Source organism: Schistocerca nitens, chromosome 1, assembly GCF_023898315.1.
Source record: "Schistocerca nitens isolate TAMUIC-IGC-003100 chromosome 1, iqSchNite1.1, whole genome shotgun sequence".
Lineage (NCBI taxonomy): Eukaryota > Metazoa > Arthropoda > Insecta > Orthoptera > Acrididae > Schistocerca > Schistocerca nitens.
Genome location: NC_064614.1, coordinates 629,482,925 through 629,502,650, shown reverse-complemented (window position 1 = coordinate 629,502,650; position 19,726 = coordinate 629,482,925). Strand labels below are relative to the sequence as shown.

Here is a 19,726-nt window from a genome sequence, read left to right as displayed (position 1 = left end):
TATCATACAGAGGAACACTGAGAAGATCAAGATCCGTAGTGCTGTAGTCAGCTCCAGTGAGAACTTGTAAAAAAAAGTGGTCGCTGTTTTTCAGGAGAGGAGTCAATGAGATGAGCCATGGTGCATACAGTAGCATGCTGTGTTTCGTCAGTTAAAACCTGCCAATCAGCAATTGTTTGTTATTTAGAATGTATCATTTCTGGAAGTTCCTTGAAGTTTATTATGATTGTAGCGTTCGTATACTGTGTAACATTCAGTGTGTGTATGAATACTAGCTTTCTAAGAGTTTGAATTTCGAATAAATGGCTGTGCTCTCGGAGGACTTCATTCTTCTTTTGAGTGTACCTTAATGCCAGCCACAAATTTGCTTTCACTGTCAAGTATTGTACTTCAGTGACAATTCTGCTTCCGATTGTAATTTCGAGGTGACAATATTTTGTCCTACGAGTTTAACAGAGTTAAGGATAATGCTGTGCGTCTTTTAATCCTGCCTGTTATGGCTGTAACATGGTAACTCAAGAAGTATAGTTCACTAATTATCTGCAATATTCACTGACAATATCATGATCGTTGATATGTTATGGTAATGGTCTTTATGTAGGGACCGCTGCTGTGATGTGTTACTGGCATGGCAGTTTTTGTACCACTTGAAGTGAGCAGATCTCCATCTAGCTGGCATGGTAGCTGGATCTGTGTGTAGTGCGTGTGTTCAGTGCCTAACAGATGCAGGATGCGGTATTATATCTGCAGCCACTACCCGAAAAGAGAAACCTGTGGTGTTTTCCGGCGGCCACCACACAAAAGATTCAGATAACAGTGTTTTATTCATAGCCACTAGATGAAAGATGCAGAAAGTGATGTTTTATCTGTAGCTACTACCTGAAAGAATCAGAGGGTGTCATTTTAACCACAGTCACTACCTGAAACAGGCAGTGTGTGGTGATTTGCTAGTGACCATTGCCTGAAAGACGTTTAGTGTGGTGTTTTACCTGCAGCTACTATCCGCAGGGTGCATGGTGCTGCGTTTTATCAGTGGCCGCTGCCTCGGAGACACAGGAAGCAATTTTTTACCTGCAGGCACTACCTGGTAGACGCAGGGTGTGGTGTTTAACTGCGGTCACTACCTGAAGGATGCAGGGCAAAGTGTTTTACCTGCAGTCACTACCTGAAAGATGCAGGGCGCGGTGTTTTACCTGCAGCCACTACCTGAAAGACGCAGGGCACAGTGTTTTACCTGCAGTCACTACCTGAAAGATGCAGGGCACAGTGTTTTACCTGCAGTCACTACCTGAAAGATGCAGGGTGCGGTATTTTACCTGCGGCCACTACCTGAAAGACACAGGGCACAGGTGTTTTACCTGGAATCACTACCTGAAAGATGCAGGGCACAGTGTTTTACCTGCAGTCACTACCTGAAAGATGCAGGGTGCGGTGTTTTACCTGCGGCCACTACCTGAAAGGCACAGGGCACAGTGTTTTACCTGGAGTCACTACCTGAAAGATGCAGGGCACAGTGTTTTACCTGCGGTCACTACCTGAAAGATGCAGGGCGCGGTGTTTTACCTGCGGCCACTACCTGAAAGACGCAGGGCGCGGCCTGCGCGCCGACGGCGTTGTCGGACCAGCAGAGCAGCGTGCCGTAGTCGAGGTCGGAGCGCACCGTGTAGCGCAGCAGTGACAGGCTGCCGTTGCTGGCGAAGTGCTTGCTGTCCACCTCCATCGTCTCGCCCGAGTTGTTGAACTTCCAGCGGAAGGTGCGCGCCGGCGGGTCGCTCTGCACGCGGCACCACACGTCCAGCGTCTCTGAGCGCGACGCGCCCACCACCACTGCCCGCTCCTCGGAGCAACGCGGCGCGTCTGCAACGTCACAAAAGTATTGTCCATTGTGAGCACAGTGTGCTCTGTGGTCATCGTCTCAGCTGGTTACACCATCGCCAATTATCAAAATTTCAGTTGCTAGTGAAATTTCCAAAAATATGTTATTGCTGTAGGAAACGATGTAGTGCTTGAAGGGAGCCTACGGGGGTACACTTATATGTGGCACCAAAATACTGTAATGATGCTTATGTAAACTAAAATGAAACTATTATGTTGTAACCGATATATGTCTGCGATGGGTGTATTAAGCAGATTGCTAACTTAGCACGACTGCAGAGCCAAAGATACTGCTTCTGGTCTGAGATAGTAGAAGAGAGGTGCTTGGCGCACAGCAGTGAATGTGTTTCAGTGTGTGAGCGAAAGATGATGGGGTAGGCAGTTTTGCGGCATGCTCTGTAAAGCCACAATGTGTTAGATTATAATGTAGAAATTTTCTCATACCAAGATTTTGTGTTACACAGCACGTAAAATAGGTAGTTAAAAATCATAAGTGATCTTATAATGGAATGTAAGGTGAAAAAATGAAATATAAATTAAATTTTATACAAGAAAGTATTACTGGATTGATATTATAAAGAAGCTTCACGAGTACATGTATTATTGGAAATATAAATGTGGAAGCAAAAAACTTAACTGCGAATACAAGGTCACTATTAAAAAAGTTAGTGTTAGTAAGTCACCCATATCACTACCGCATCCCTGTCCAGGTCATATAGTTTTGTTTAAAAGAGATTCAATATTTCTTAAAAGTTTTCATTTATCAGTTATAAGAATTTTATGTATGTTTCAAAGTATTACTGCCAGCATTGCACACAGCTCAGCCTGTAGCTAGTATATTTTATTCTTCCTCATGAGACAGCAGAATATAACGCAATCCACCGTTGCTGCTTTAGAGGTAAGACAATTTTATTTATTTTTATTATGTGCACAGGGATCAAAGTTACCAGTTTTGAACAGGGCCAGAGTATTCAGTATCTAAGGGGCTGAATGTATTTTGCAGTGACTGTATTTCTTTATTGGTACTGGGAGTTGCGCTGCGCAATCAGTTCGTATCAAGTTTTGCTAATAGTAACACAGAGTAAACACACTACTTGCAGTTACAAAACGTTACAAGTCAACTCCGGTTCTATACGCATTCCCACTTCAGGCATTCATTTCAGTATTTCATATAATTTTAATGAACTTTACATGCTTTGGAACGCAAAATTCTTACGAACCGTTACGAAAAATATTTAAACCTAACCTTCCAAAAAATTTGGAATCATATAATTTTTACGCCAACCTCTGTAAAAAGTCAGAAGCTGCCAGAAAAAGAATGAACATTCTCAAAATATTACATGCGAATCATATTTCAGCGTTAAAACATAGAAGCATTCCAAGATAATCAATAAAAAAATTTTTGCACGTGTAACGCAAAAAGTTATCGCAGAAACTTCAGGTGTGAAAGTTGTTAAGAGAACTGCAAAACTGATTTTGGTAACATCTGAGATTTCGTTATTGTACTCTGTACCTACGAACAGCAAGCTGCGGCCCGGATTCATTTTCCGGCGGCTCGCCTTATTAGGACCGAGAATGTTCCCTATCTCCGGAAAATATTGTATTTGCAGCTGTTACAAATTCTTCACCACTGCATCCGTCACAAAACCCACAGACAAACAATGTACGGTAGTAGCTGGAGGTAGTTTGAAGCCAGCATTTCCCATGGATTCGTGCCGAATTGTAAATCTGTTCACGATTTCCACGTTTCGTCTAGGGAAACCACTGGAATTTTGCCCTCTGAATGCAATAAATGCATTGTCTGCAAAGATGTAGCTCTGAAGAACGCTACAATTCTTCGCTTCATGCTAAATTGGCATTCATTGTCATGTTTTCCTTTAGGAGACAAAGAATGATCTTTTCTCAAATGCTCATACTCCGTTTTATGTTATAATTGGGCACGGGCGTTTATGACCAAAGGATACTCACCTGTATGGTAGAAATCTAACACAGTTCTGCTGATGACTTCTTTATTAAATCTGCTGTCCCGTTTATGCCTCTTTCGAGGTGACTGGAGCACTCACACTAACAGACTAGAGAAGTTAAGATGCCGCTAACATGTTGCGATGATCTCTCTGAGACTTCTCATGCTTCTGCCGTCAGTTTTGCTGCTTGAAGTAAGTTCTTCTTCGTGATGAGCAAGTTTGGTAAAAAACGCGAAGACATTAGGTATTTCTTATTTAATTTGAGATGTAACGTCCATTCGGTCCCACCACACACCAGTATGACGTGGAGTAGCAACTATTCTATGGACAGTACGCTACTCTTCCGTACCACTAACTATTTTCTATAAATCAGAAAGAGTTCATGGAACAAAGCGAAATCAAACGCACGGCAGTACTGAATAATAACGACAGACAAGTCGCAGCCTGATACGGTAACGATTCAGGGCCAGGGGTGAAACTTCGACAGACATAACAGGCTGACACGTGCGACTTTGATCCGCCTGGTCTCGTAACGTCGACTGTACTATCCACACCAGTAAATGTTGAGACACATATAGCATTTATAGGAGCATTAAATGTACTTCTTACCTGAGACTTGACAAACCTCTGACTAACCGATCCACTTACAGTTCGCTACGTGACGCATGAAATGTGCACCCTTGACAGTGTGCCACAGGAAAAAGTTATTTCATTTGCGATATTTAAAAAGAGAATAGTAGCGGAGCCGATGCACACCGTATAGCGGCCCCACTACATTTGACGCACATGCGCTTCCTTATTCCCAAGTAAACTAGTAGCTCCAAACGGGCCATTTAAGAGCTGTATCAAAAATAGTTGCTGAGTGATGGAATAACGGCTGCAAGTGGGTGGAAAATCTGGCCACTAAGTTACTTTTCTTTAATTTTTACGATTAAGGAAACGTGGTGCCTAGACTAAGGATGCGTTATTGTGGACGGCGAAAAAAGAATGACCCAGGCAGTACAGAGTATACAAATGCTGTAGCGAGATAACAGAGACTTCATTCAAATATTTTAAACACCACTAGTTGTTCTGCATTCATTTCGCTATAACGTAAGTCTTTTATTCGCATCGGACTACGTTAAATGACAGTACACCAAGTAAATATTGATAATGAATGAATTTTTTAAAGGTTATTTAGCAATTATGGAGCGCAGTGAACGTAAATGCGTTTTCAGAATATTAGCAGCATTTTTTTTCAGGAATTTTTCACTTTTCTTTTACGTTGTGATGGCGTATGAGAGGTAGTATGTTGATTATTTTAAATTCCTTTCAGTGGAAAGCTATTTTCTTTTTATTAAGTAATGGAAACGTAGCGTCTGATATGTATTCCTTCACTAGCTTAGCGTCCGTTGCTTCTCTGCGCGTAGACTGTATGGCCTGCAGAGAATTTTTTGTTTTTATTTAATCGAATTTTTATGTTGTTCATTAATTGCAACACCCTCTAAGCTTTTCACCCTAATTAAGGCTATATAAGAATGGTCTTTTTGAATACACTTCTGACCAAAACGTGATTCTAGTAGCTGGAATCCAAGGCCTTTTGCGTTCTTGTGGAGATATTACCATAGCAGCTTTCATCCTCTAACAAATACTTCTTCATATCTAACCGGGAACTGAAATACCTATTTTAATAAACGAACCTTTAAAATTTTTTAATGTAATGAAATATTTTCTTAAAATTTTTCATCCACTATTGCCCTCCCTTCAGGGTTGAATTTCCAGTTACACTGAAACATTTTTTATTTCTAATCAATTGTCTGGGATGTTAGGACAATGTTGTGGCAAATTCAAATCAGGTTAATCCTTCAGTTGAACAGTTAGTCGTTACTTTCATTGCGTTTTAGTGATGTCTGGTTAGCACAACATCTCTTCGGCTGTTCATTAAATATACTTAGGTGAAATAGAAAAAAAGGAAAGGGAAATAATCAAGAAAATCTTGGGACAAAAATATGACAGTGGAAAATAGAAATTTATGAGAGAATGAAACGAATATCGAACACAATGAGGAAGACAAGTTGTATTACATGGATACCTAAAAAGGCTAGTTAAAAAAATAAAAAATAGAATTTTTAACTTCCTTGACAAAAACACAAAAACATTAATGACTTGGAACAAAGAAAGCAGATTTGAGGGAAATGAATATAACGGAGGTAGGAATACGAGAAAGAGAATATTTCAAAGCAAAAGTAAAAAACGTTTCATGGTTTTCCAGAAGAAAGCAAAGAAAAAGGCATGCACAGTACGTGGAGAAGGAAGAAGATGATAAAGTAGGGATAGAACGAAAAACTACTGGAAAGAAAGAAAACAGAAAAGGAAAACGGCATAACTTAATTCATGGTCCTCAGTAGCCCGAAGCAATAAAAAACCTCATGGTTCAGTTTGGTAAGTCATATTACAATTACATAATAAATGGGATTTAAAGTAGTCCTGTACAAGCAGTGTTGCCTACCACATCATACATTTCATTGTGCCACTTTCTCATGTCACAGTTACGTGGCCCTACGGTATTTCAACTGGGGAAAGAAAGAGTTCGTCTTGAGAAAGGATGCCAACTTATTCGTACGTTTGAAAACATCAGTTTCGTAGCAACAGCGTTCATATTTCGTGGAAACTTAATGTAAATTTGTATTGCCGCTTGGCGCACATTTTTTGATTAGCGTTCAAGGACGGAAATACTACATAAATATTGTTCTTTTTCCTTGTGTTCTATGTGTGGATGCAACTTTTAAACAAACTCGTTTCGAACAACACATTCCGCTGATGTATTTCAATTACTTTAGCGTGAGAAACGTCAGCTTCTTAAATTATTGAAGGCATTATTCAGTCTAAGGAAACAAAACAATGTCATCGACAAATGTACGATGGTCATAAAAGGATGCTTTTATTTGCATTCCTATAGTTGCTACTGTACAGTATATCTCACCGTTCTGTGGAAGACCAGTTCCAGGGGATGAAGGTTTCAGAAGTTAACAGGATTAGGAAACGTGATTTGGTGAGAGCGGAACAGATTAGATGTTAAATAGGCCCTCTGGACTGATGATATCGATTTACGCGAAGCCTTCAAGTACACAGCAACTATTGGGAGTATGTGTTCTGGGAATAGCGTATTGTCATGGAAAGGAAGTATGGAAGAAAGAGAGACAAGCCAGATGTGGTGCACTTAATGAAAGTGCTGTTAGATTTAATATATTGCTTGAATAGAAAGGCAGGTTAGAACTATTTAAGAAGAGAGTACTTATATTTAGTTAGTGAATTGCAGGAGCGCCCTAGTAGTATGTCTTTGCTTTGATCACCTGGTAGTGGTATTACGTTACGTATCAAGTATATATAGATTAGTCGTGGCGGCTTTCTCGCAATTTATCGATATCACTATTGATATGTTCTTTGACTAAAATGTTGCCGTTGGAGCCTAGCACCCCCTCGTGTGGCGGCTCCGGGCGTGGTGGACGATTTTGCGTGCACTATGAGCTGAGGAACGAAGCTGTAACGAGATTTTCGTGGAGCCTCTTCGCCGTGGTGTTAGCCGTTGGCGGGCGACCATTGTTGGGGTCATGTTATCCTGTGTAAGTTATCGAGTACCGACGTGGTTTCTGTTTGGATTTATGAGAATGGCGCCGAGCTTTCAGAACAGTGTTCATTGTTATTTTGGCCTGTCTTCCTTATGTTTGTTGGATATGGATGCCAGTGTCTCCATGGTATTCGAAGGGCAATGTGAGTGCAATATCTGGTAGACACTTGAAGGCGATTAATTGGCTGATATCTCATTACTGTTTGTTTTATGTGTTAACATTATGCGTCCGTGATGCTTGTAAACCTTTGGCCAGTGTAAAGAGCCATGTTCCAGAAGAAAACCTATTTTGAATGTTGGTGGTGTACATTAGTATATGGGTTACCTGTTGTTGTCCGCCTCCCTTAATTGTTCTGATTTTGAAAGTTAATGGTTTGTCCTGTAATTTTCAGTAGGAGGCACAGTGAAATGTGTAGTATTACCAATTATTACGGATGATTAATTATTCATGTCATAATGTGTGTCTATTTTGCTTTTTTTATTGGTCTATTTACAATTTGGTTTTGCTACGGTTTCTTTGAAGCTAATGCTGAAGGCCTATGCCGTCTAAGAAATTATATAACGGGCCTGTTCCATTTCAGCTGCTCAGATAAATTTTAGTCTCTTCCAGGACACATTTTTCTCAGAACTGCTATGGACCAATGTGGGTACCGATGAGCTGTGAACGTTATGCGAGTGTCATTGCGGCTGCTTTAATGGTTTGCTTGAAAGGAAAATTTTTCTGATATTACTACGTTATTGGTGAAATAATTTTTTTAAAATATTTTTAGTTGCTTTCCTAAATCTTTTCGTTAACTTGTTAAAAGGCAGTAAAGTTGTCATGGTTTTTGGTAACAGCGCAGGTAAATTAATTCTACCCTAGGAGTTATTTACTTGATGCGCGGCTGGGTGTTGGAATTCGATCTAATCGAAATTATTTGTGCTGCAGGAAACTGTCTTTAATAATCCGTGGCATGTGACACCTATGATCGAAGCCTCGTCGGCTTGCTTAGCCGGCTGTTTACGTCATTTGGGGTGGATGCGATTGGCAGCTCTTGCAGCTGTCTGTCGTTTGCGCTGTTTCCTCTAACTGCGGCCGCACTACTTAACGTTCCTGTTAAAGTTAAGTTTATACTTGAAATAATTCTGAATTTGTATCCGCTAGCTTGTTGCCTTCACCTTAAAAAATTTTTTTGATGTGTGTTGTGACCCAAATACATGTGTTGTAACTTAATTGTTCTTGTGTTATTGAAAAATGTGTTAAATCTTCACGTGATATGTTTTTCAGAATTTAAAATTAATTTGCCTACGTATTGGTGTTAAATAGTTTTTATTGTTTTGAGTATGGTTTTAGGATTTTTAGTACGTCAAGTTTAGATCTTAACTTATTCAAATCATTTTGTAATTAAGACCGTTCTCGTCTGTTCTGTTACAGTTGTTCAGATTTATGTCAGCATTTATTACCCCTTTAGCCTTATTACATTCTGTGACTTACATAGGGCGTGTCTTCCCTTAGGTTAAAGTTAACTTTAATTTTTCTGCAAATTATTTGACCTGACACTGAATTTTACATGAGCTTCTAATTGCTTGGCCTTTTAATTAATTTAAAAATTAAATAAATGCTTAATTGGCTGCTATGTGGGTAAAATTGTGCAAAATAATTGTGTGTTCTACCAGTGAATGAAATTTGTAAAACCCCACACGTCCTGCTCTTCTCGGGTTTCCTTCCTGGATGAATTAAGAGGCCATAATCATCATCATTTCGATAAAGTTGCGCTCTATCAAAACTTCGGTTTAGCAGTTTTGGTATACCACATAACTTAGTAAACAGTAGGATTGCCGACAGTATTGGTAGCATTGACAGGGAAAGAAACATAAATGAATATCTAAAAGACACTGGGAGCTGACGACATCTGTTTTTTCATTGTTTCCTTGGTTGCTTGTTTTGCACGTAATTATAACCACACATCATTAGGGATTAGTCCATTGTGTATTTTAAGTTCTTAGAAAATTTAAATAGCATTTTATAGGTAATAAAAATTGATAACGCAACTTCTACACTTCTATTCAAGCGAAGCAGTTATCATTTATGTAGACACAGTCTATATGTAAAACCATAAAATATATGCACACAATTGTTATTTTGTATTTATTAGATCATGATTAAAATCAAGAATTTCCCGTTATAAATAAATTCGGAAATTGACTATGAATGACAGAAACAGGAGTAATAAAGTTCGATGAAGTACTCAATTGATATACAGTGAACATAGAAAAGTGTAACGGACTGTGTACTTACACTTGACTCTGAGAGTGAGGACGTTGGATGGAGTCTCGCCCTCTCCGTTGGAGGCGACACAGACGTAGCGTCCGGCGTTCTGGCGGCTGACCTTCTGCAGCACGAGGCTCTGATTGCTGCGGATGACGCGCTCGGCCGGGTTGTGCGCGAGCGGCACGTCCTGCGAACAGCGACCAACGCGCGCCGCTCAGTCTACCTGTGGCCGCCCGCGCTGCACAGCGAGCCGTGCGGTAGCCTACCTGCCAGGCGCCGTGTTTGCTAATTGTGCGGAATTACACGGCGGAAGCCCGGGCAGCGCTACGCCGCCTCTGTTTTCGATACACGCCGCAAGCTTACTCAACTGACCCTGCAACGAGGCGACTGTGCACTGAGATGCGTAGTCGCCTCAGTTAAACAAGGCTAGGTCACAGAGCAAAGCTAATACGACTTTATATCCACGACAGTAAAATAGAGAAATTAAACTTCTAAGTAATAAAATTAGCTCTTGACCACCTAAAGTTCTGAGCAGCTAACGTATGTTTCCTAGAAGAGGTATTCAAGAATTTGTAAATATAACAGCCAAAAACAGTCACTGGCTTTCGGCTTCTTTGGCACTTGTCTGATAGCTGTTATCTGATGATGACCTAAGAAGCCGAAAGCCTACTCATAACGATCTAGTAAATAAATATTACTGTGGAACATTAGTGCTGTGTATTAAAGTCTTTAATATGTCTGTGTTCCTCCAAGAACCGACAGAATATTCCATAAAATTTAAATGTGTATTTGCAGGAACAGCAAGCTCCCGATTATCTGGGCTAATGGGAGTTGGGGACCTCACGGATAACTGAAAAGCACAGATAATCCAAAGTACATATGGTTTTATCGAAACTTGCAATTAACTGTGTTTACACAATCGAAAGCCCATTTCATTGGTCATGAGTTACTCACTGTCAACGAATAACTTATTTACGAAATTAAATGTATAACACGCTCTGTTTCATACCAGTTTGTAGGGAAGCAGCCTACTCACACCTTATAAAATTCACATCAGTTTTTCCATTGTGTACCACCCACTCAGCTGTGACTAGCTCTGACGTCATAAATGTTGCGCAATATTTTAAAAATCAAGTAAATAACCTGAAACGTTTCTAGTATGTCAGGAGTAATACTAAATCAATATGTATTGAATATCAGTTCAATAACTTTAACCATTTTCGAAATTTGGACGTTTTTCTGTAAAAATCATTGGCATAACAGAAAAGAGCTAGAAACTTAAACATTTATATTTAGATTCCTTTTGCATAATAATTTAGTAGAAAGAGTATTCTGGATCTCACAAATTAAAATTTTAGTTGAAATTCATGATTTTCTGGTTTTTGTCTTAGAAATTAAGGAAGCAAGATAGATTAAGTAGGCGAATAAATAAAGCTAGGATGTTTAAATTTAAGTAGAAGGGAGATCCGCTATAATCATAAAGACGTGATAAGTTTCAACTGAATAACTATAAAACTATAGCGATAGCATATCTCCAAAGGGCAAGTTCAGATCTCGTCTACTGCGTGTAGTATAATTAAATTAAATATCTCGCCCAAAATATTTGACTTAGCCACTTCAGACTTTTATTGTGATTACTTACCTGTGTGCTGATTGCACATTTAAATTGAGAGCTTCATCGGCCATCAGCAAAGGAAGCAATGATTTATTCGATAACTTAAAGTGGTGCATTACTAGTCCAGCGGCTAGTCGGGAGAGCAGATTAGATCAGGCGTTCCCTTAGCCGTCCGCTCCGCGGCTTTATATGTAAGGACGCTGCACGAGAAAAGGAAGGCCCCAGTTCTCTCCAGACGCTGATTAGCGCACCACCTGTGCCAGGAGTCGCGTCGCGTCAGTATCGTTGATATAAACTGCCTCGGATGCAGTAATAAGTTACTTGGGATATGCGTAACCATGAAATCGTTTTAGAGTGAAGTGTTCATTTTGGGATGACGTTAATGATCTGTCTTTAGTTTGCGTATGTCGTATTTTCACGTCCCGCTGCAGGACAGACATTCTACCATTATTAGCGTGGCGTTTGACGAACATTATCATCAAATTATGGCGAGCATTCACTTAAACATTTAATTTGAACAGTTATACTGGCATCAGCGCAGTAGACTATGAATTGCTCTGGTAGTCTGATTGTGTGGATTCTTTTAGGCCTGTGACTTTCAGAATATAGTGAACAATTTAGAGAGAATGGTTTTTGATTATGAATCCCAGACAATCTCCTAATTCCTCAGAGCTATAAGCTGTAGCTATAAATGTATTTCTCAGATGAAGTGGGCACTAGGAATTCTAATTACAGGCTTCATGTTTTGCTAATCACTTTCTGGTTGCCAATATTGTAGTTAGAGAGCCAGTGTTGAGAACGGCAAACAACAGCATTAAATAAATAATAGGAATATTAACAATTATTCCACACGCCACCCCACAAGTTGCTTTCAATGCACTTCCAGGAATAATCTTCCAGATTTTTTTTTCTTTTTATGTTTTTCATACATTTTTCCCTCACAACGGTTCTCATGTTTCAGGTGATCCCAACATCTATACAACTAAACGATTTTGCTGACACTCTCAGACAACAGAACGACGCGTTTGAGTGTTTCGGTGTGCATGTTAACACTGATCTACAAAATGCCACTTTATAAAATTTTCGAGCACCAAAATACGTTATCATTACGTATTTCGAAGTCCTGAAGGCTAATCTGGCATTGTTTTTTTTTTCACAGCACCCACAGATTTTGTTTAAATTGTGCTAGTCACTATCTAATTTAATTGTATTCGGTTCTTGTTCTGTTTAAACAATATGTGTGTGAATTTCTAAGGGACCAAGAAGCTGAGGTCATCGGTCCCTAGACCTACACACTACTTAAACTAACTTATGCTAAGAACAACATACACACCAATACCCGAGGGAGGACTCGAACCTCTGGCGGGAGGGGCCGCGCAATCCGTGACATGGCGCTTCTAACCGCGCGGCCACTCCGCGCCGGCTAAACAGGATGGTTTCGTTTTGAAATACTAATTTATCAACACAAAGAAAACTACGAAATGCTAATAAAATATTTTAATACATTCATAAATTATTTTTTGACGTTTGCTGTGCCTCTTATGTGTGACACTACTATCCTGCGCTAGTGTCCAACAGTAGTCAGTCATCACACTTCTTGCACATAGCCCCTGATAACGTTGCTCCAATAAAGATATGGTCGGATGAAATCTTTCCCGATGTTCGTCGGAGACTTGTCCAAGAGCGCCAGGAGGAAAAGAACCCAAGTGTGAGTGAAGAACGCAGGGAATTTCTGACGTATGTTCATAAAACCATGTTCACCTTTGTCCATTACAATAAAGAACGACTTCATACGTCCAAGTTTTAAGCGAGGCGGTGGTAACAAAATGTCTCTTAAATTGACCAGTGGAACGTTTACTACGTTCCTCCAGCCAACTTCCATTTATGTACGGGCAGGCAAAATCCGTCTGTAAGGGCTTTTCCGATCACGGCTAACCCCTTCGCAAAGAAAACTGCAATGCATTGTATACCCCGATTTTAATGCTGAAAATATCCCAGTTACGTTGTAATCACTACCGATTTGCGGCTTGTGGCTGTTATAATGAATTTTATTCAATTAAAGCACCATGTTGATGTACGTTTCTTCCAAAATAATGGCATAAGCTACGGTAACAGAGGATATACATTGCTATTGGAAAAGAGCACCGCTTTGAGGCTAGTTTTGGAGCTATCAACTAACAGTCGCCATTCCGCTGATATGTTTCATTCCCACAACCTTAAACAGACCATTCATGTTATTGCAATAACAGAGTGAACCTTCCATGTCAAAGAACGATGCGAAGGCAGCCCGACGATGTCGAAAGGAACAAACTCTATTATCTTTGTCTAGTAAATTCCACACTTCTTGATGCGAACCCAAAAGATCAACCCTCACAAGATCAATCAGATCCTTTTGCGTCAGGAGATGTAACGTCATTTCTTCGTAATCGAAATCAAAGCTTGCCTTCTCCACGTCTCTACCAGATTCGATCCGGGTTTTAACTTCCAATGACCACGTGTCTGAAGGAATGTGGACTGGTAGAGGAGAACAGTGCGCTACAGGGAGTAATACTAGATCGCCTTTCTATCCTTGCCCTTTATCCCCGCTATTGTAACATGCAGAAATAGCAATCATTTACGATGGCAAAAGACATAGCAACTTTACGCTTTGTCTTCACCCAAACATTAAGAGGAGACGAACAGTTCATACAGACAATATGCGGTGCCCATTTTTGGTGCTGATCACGTCACTTGCACCCGATATATAGGTCATACCATATCTTCACTACCAGTGTCACATGTCATCAGCATGATTTAATAATCAACTCCCCACAGATGTAGTAAAAGTTATTTGGGTGATTTAAACATATCCTTGGCATTTTACAAACGCTAATACAAATGAACCATTGAAAGAAAAAAAACCAAGACACTCAGCACAAGGTATATTTAGATCACACTACTCACATCCGTAAATGTAAAGCTATACAAAGGAAGCATTTCCTAACGACTGATAAGAACATGCTGTTCAGGAGAAACCGACAATGCCTCACACGCACTGTTACCATTTTGTAAAGGATTAAAGATTATTTGTAAGAACATTTTATTTTATAAACTGAGGGTGCCACAAAAGACAAATAACATAATCGTGCTTGGGGGGTCAAAATACGTAAGAATCATCCATTTCCATTTTTGAAAATCTGTCACTGTTTCCCAGCGTGATGAGTTTCTCGATCGCCTCGTCTCCGCTCTACTCCTCTGCAGGACACACTTTGTTCACTACTCCTGCGTCACTTAGCTGCTCAAGTCCCGGTTCAAAGGCATCACTGTTTAATCACACGGGATTGATTTCATCATCTATTTCTTCACAAGCAGAAATGTCTTCCAATCGATCGCTCACACGAGTAGCATATGCCTCTGCTACAAGAGAAAGTATCTTTCAGTGAAGGTAGATACATCGCCATCTGCCGGTGAAACACGGTCCGCATATGTAGTAGTGAGTACTGAACGACAAAATTCGTTCTAATAATTATAGACTAATTTTTAAATGCATGATACGTAGCTGTTTAATTGCCTTTTACAGTACCTTCCCGTTCCGATATTTCCCTTTAATCACAGTAGAACAAATCAATTATTAATGACGTGTCGTAATATGGCAGCGCATATACTTTCTGACTCATGGGAACTGCTAACTATATACAGAACACAGCTGTTACCTTTGCACAAAATGTGCTGTGTCCAATTATAAATCACAGTTACAAAATACTTTGGTTTCTGATGTTTATTTCTTCCAAAACATCGCCGAACTGTGTTCGGATAATCTTCAAACTGCATAATACGCTCTCTCATAATCAAGAGTATGAAGCACGTGTCTACAGTCCTGGTACGTTTTGAAAATTCGCGCAACAGTAACTTAACATGCAGCCAATACAAAATGGTGCAACCCACCCTCACTTTCTTAATCGGCTGAGCCACTTCCTTTCGGGTCTTCTAGAAGCGTGCTACGGTACTGTGGCGGAAGCCTTCCAACGTATACCAGGACTGCTGCCACATACCCGAGAACAAACAAAATTAAATAACTTATTGTTTTTAAACAACATTTTTTTAGGAAGAGCAAAGCTTGATGACTACCACTTGTATTACAGCAGGTAAGCTGCCTTGGATCACTAATTCTGTGGTCTAAAACGTCGAGATATCTGAAAGTAACTGACAAGGGAACCTCCCCATCGCACCCCCCTCAGATTTAGTTATAAGTTGGCACAGTGGATAGGCCTTGAAAAACTGAACACAGATCAATAGAGAAAACAGGAATACGTTGTGTGGAACTATGAAAAAAATAGGCAAAATATACAAACTGAGTAGTCCATTGAAGAATAGGCAACATCAAGGATCAAGTGAGCTCAGGAGCGCTGTGGTCCCGTGGTTAGCGTGAGCACATGCGGAACGAGAGGTCCTTGGTTCAAATCTACCGTCGAGTGAAAAGTTTAATTTTTTGTTTTCAGACAATTATCGAAGTTCAGGCACTCGCATATAATCAACTTTGATCTCCTAAATTCCAGGACATGTTCAGACTTGCTAGGACATGTGCAGGACTTGACGGTCTACACACGGCAAAATTTGAAAACGTTAAAAACATATGTTTTGACAGAGCACAGGGAAAACTGTGCGACTGTGAAACTGTTGCATTCATTTGTTACAGTTTATGTAACAAACTCTTATGTTATCATCACTTTTTTGGGAGTGATTATCACATCCACAAGAAAACCTACATCGGGCAAGGTAGAAGAATCTTTTTACCCATTCGCCAAGTGTACAATTTAGGTGGGTCGACAACATATTCGTGTCATGTGAAGCACATGCCATCACCAGTGTCGTGTAGAATATATCAGACGTGTTTTCCTGTGGAGGATTCGGTTGACCTATGACCGTGCGATCAAATGTTTTCGGTTCCCATTGGAGAGGCACGTCCTTTCGCTTACTAATCGTACGGTTTTGCGGTGTGGTCGCAAAACACAGACACTAAACTTATTACAGTGAACAGAGACGTCAATGAACGAACGGACAGATCATAACTTTGCCAAAATAAATTAAAATTTTCACTCCAGGGAAGACTTGAACCCAGGACCACTCGCACCCCAAGTGCTACTGCTAACCACGAGACCACGGCACTCTTGAACTGACATTATCCTTGATATTCCTTATCTTGCACATGCACTACTGTTTGTATATTTTGCTTATTTTTTTCATAGTTCCACACAACTTCTTCCTGTTTTCTCGATTGATCTGTGTTCAGTTTTTCAAGGCCTATCCACTGTGACAACTTATAACTAAATCTGAGGCGGGTGCGATGGAGAGGTTCCCTTGTGAGTAATACTGATTCAGCTTTTGCAATTATGGGGCACACAATGAATCAGGGTAATCTGTTTCGAGTAGGTAGTGACAAACGAACATCAATCCCAGACTGGGGATCTAACCCCGATTTTCTGCTTTTCTGAACATTACTTCGGTTAGATCATTTCACGAGATTGTATCTTCATTATTTTTGTTCTGATTGTCGAAATTCATTTCATTTCAGTGAAATTAATCTTCTCCGTCTTCCGAAGTTCAAAGTTTCGGCACTTGTGCCTGCTCCATCTTTGTTTTCCACTGCCACATCGTTCTGGGTCTTCCTACGTCCCTCCTTCCTCTTGACTGGTATGGCATGGCCTGAAGTGGGATTCAATCATTTTTTGTTGGTGGTATTTCCGTATTGATTTATTTCGTTCATTCTTTTCATTAATATTATAAATACCTACTTGGTTCCTAATATCCTCAGTTATTATATGATCTTCGGTAGTAATACCTCTCTCGTTTCTGCTACTTGCAGTTTACTTTTACCATGTTTGTTATGAATCCATGACTCATTTTCATACAGCAATACAAGTGCAGTCGTGTTTTTATGAAATATTAAATCTTTTCCCTTCCGTATTTTGTTTTGATCTGTTTTATAATTCCACATATTAAATAAAATTTGTTAATCTTATTTTTTATATCCATATCCATAACTCATACCGCCTACTAGAATATTAAATCTGATGACTTGCTGAAGTGAAGTATTATCTGTCGCTATTTTCGAGTAGGTTGGGCAATTCCCATGATGAATCATGACCTTAGTTTTCTTTATTTACATATGAAGGTTATATTCTCTTCTCCCTAACTGATGAATTTATCAACGTAGTCAGCAGCCACTTGTATTAAAGAAATTTTATTTCCTTAACTGCTTTCGGGGCGTTAGAACCCTTCTTAAGAATCACGTATGTAATATATCGCATGGCAGTATCATGTCTCCTTACTGATGCAGAAGTTTATAAAGAAGTTAATGTTTATGATGTATAAGTCGCTTCAGTCTACACATTGCCTACGTATCTAACTTGCTTCAAGTTATGGAAATGTTGTTTCCAGAAATATTAGTGCGCACAGACTTAACTGCACGAGTGTGCAGTTGATGCAAATAACCACATGGTATACCAGCACGGATATTTTCTTTAATGGTGAGTGTTTTACTACGTTCAGTAGCGGTTGAAAAGAGACGTACAACGACTTGGTAAATATTAACGGTGCAATGGAAGAAGTACGAAATTTTATCGGATAAGAGGGGAGTCTTCTGATGGCACAGAGCAAATTTCGCCCTCCTGGGCTATGTTTACAAGTAGGTGTAAGGTTGGAAGTGTATGCTGACACACTACAACCACATGTGAGTTCCAGTGAATCTCTACTCAGGGATCCAGGAGAAGGGATTAGATCGCTGCGGACTTGAGTAGATGACTTTTTTTTAATGTTAGCTTCTTTTGATAAAGCTACCAGGATCAAGAAATACAGCAAATGTCCGCTTTTTGTAGCCTTATGTATGCCAAAAGAAAGTTTCAATCAGGTTCGTGCAGTTTCATATTTGTCAACAGTGTGCCGACTGTATTTTAATGTTACAGCTGCTCTGCGCAAAGTAACAAATTCTATAACGTAACAGACGCAGGCACCGCATGCGAGTGTCAGGAACTAACGTAGACACAAACCACCACATGTCGCGTATTAATTTTCTTTATTACCAGTTTCACTATGTAGACGAGTGACTCCTGACGGCAACACGCTAAAGGTTGAAAGATGGACTCAACACTATCGTCAAGCAGTTTTTGCGTTGATTATGGTGCAGAGCAGATCGTTAAATCTTTAATGTGTTATCATGAGAACAATGAATATCTGACGATGTTCTCGTGTGTAGAGGGAAACTACTAATACAGGATGATTCAAAAAGAATACCACAACTTTCAAAATGTGTATTTAATGAAAGAAACATAATATAACCTTCTGTTATACATCATTACAAAGAGTATTTAAAAAGGTTTTTTTTCACTCAAAAACAAGTTCAGATATGTTCAATATGGCCCCCTCCAGACACACGAGCAATATCAACCCGATACTCCAACTCGTTCCACACTCTCTGTAGCATATCAGGCGTAACAGTTTGGATAGCTGCTGTTATTTCTGGTTTCAAATCATCAATGGTGGCTGGGAGAGGTGGCCTAAACACCATATCCTTAACATACCCCCATAAGAAAAAATCGCAGGGGGTAAGATCAGGACTTCTTGGAGGCCAGTGATGAAGTGCTCTGTCACGGGCTGCCTGGCGGCCGATCCATCGCCTCGGGTAGTTGACGTTCAGGTAGTTACGGACAGATAAGTGCCAATGTGGTGGCGCTCCATCCTGCTGAAATATGAATTGTTGTGCTTCTTGTTCGAGCTGAGGGAACAGCCAATTCTCTAACATCTCCAGATACTGTAGTCCAGTTACAGTAGCACCTTCGAAGAAAAAGGGACAAAAATGTTTATTGGCTGAAATGGCACAGAAAACGTTCACCTTAGGCGAGTCACGCTCATACTGAGTTGTTTCCCGCGGATTCTCAGTGCCCCATATACAGACATTGTGACGGTTGACTTTCCCGTTAGTGTGGAAAGTTGCTTCATCACTAAACACAATCTTTGAAACGAAAGATTCATCTGTTTCCATTTGAGCAAGGATGAAATCACAGAAATCGATTCTTTTAATCTTATCAGCTGCAGACAGTGCTTGAACCAATTTCAGACGATAAGGTTACATAACTAACCTTTTTCGTAGGACTCTCCATACAGTTGATTGTGGAATTTGCAGCTCTCTGCTAGCTCTGCGAGTCGATTTTCCTGGGCTGCGAACAAATGCTTGCTGGATGCGTGCTACATTTTCATCACTCGTTCTCGGCCATCCAGAACTTTTCCCTTTGCACAAACACCCATTCTCTGTAAACTGTTTATACTAACGTTTAATACACCACCTATCAGGAAGTTTAACACCATACTTCGTTCGAAATGCACGCTGAACAACTGTCGTCGATTCACTTCTGCCGTACTCAATAACACAAAAAGCTTTC

The 19,726-nt window shown here is 40.1% G+C and overlaps 1 protein-coding gene across 1 annotated transcript in view; it reads right to left on the bottom strand.

The window, feature by feature from the left end:
- LOC126191595 (uncharacterized) overlaps nucleotides 1-19,726 on the bottom strand; it is a 248,516-nt gene that overhangs the window by 49,302 nt on the left and 179,488 nt on the right. The window contains exons 8-9 of the mRNA XM_049932541.1: nucleotides 9,725-9,884; nucleotides 1,564-1,857 (exon numbers count right to left, since the gene is read on the bottom strand). Of these exons, the coding sequence (XP_049788498.1) occupies nucleotides 1,564-1,857; nucleotides 9,725-9,884 (454 nt within the window). The remainder of the gene's footprint in view (nucleotides 1-1,563; nucleotides 1,858-9,724; nucleotides 9,885-19,726) is intronic.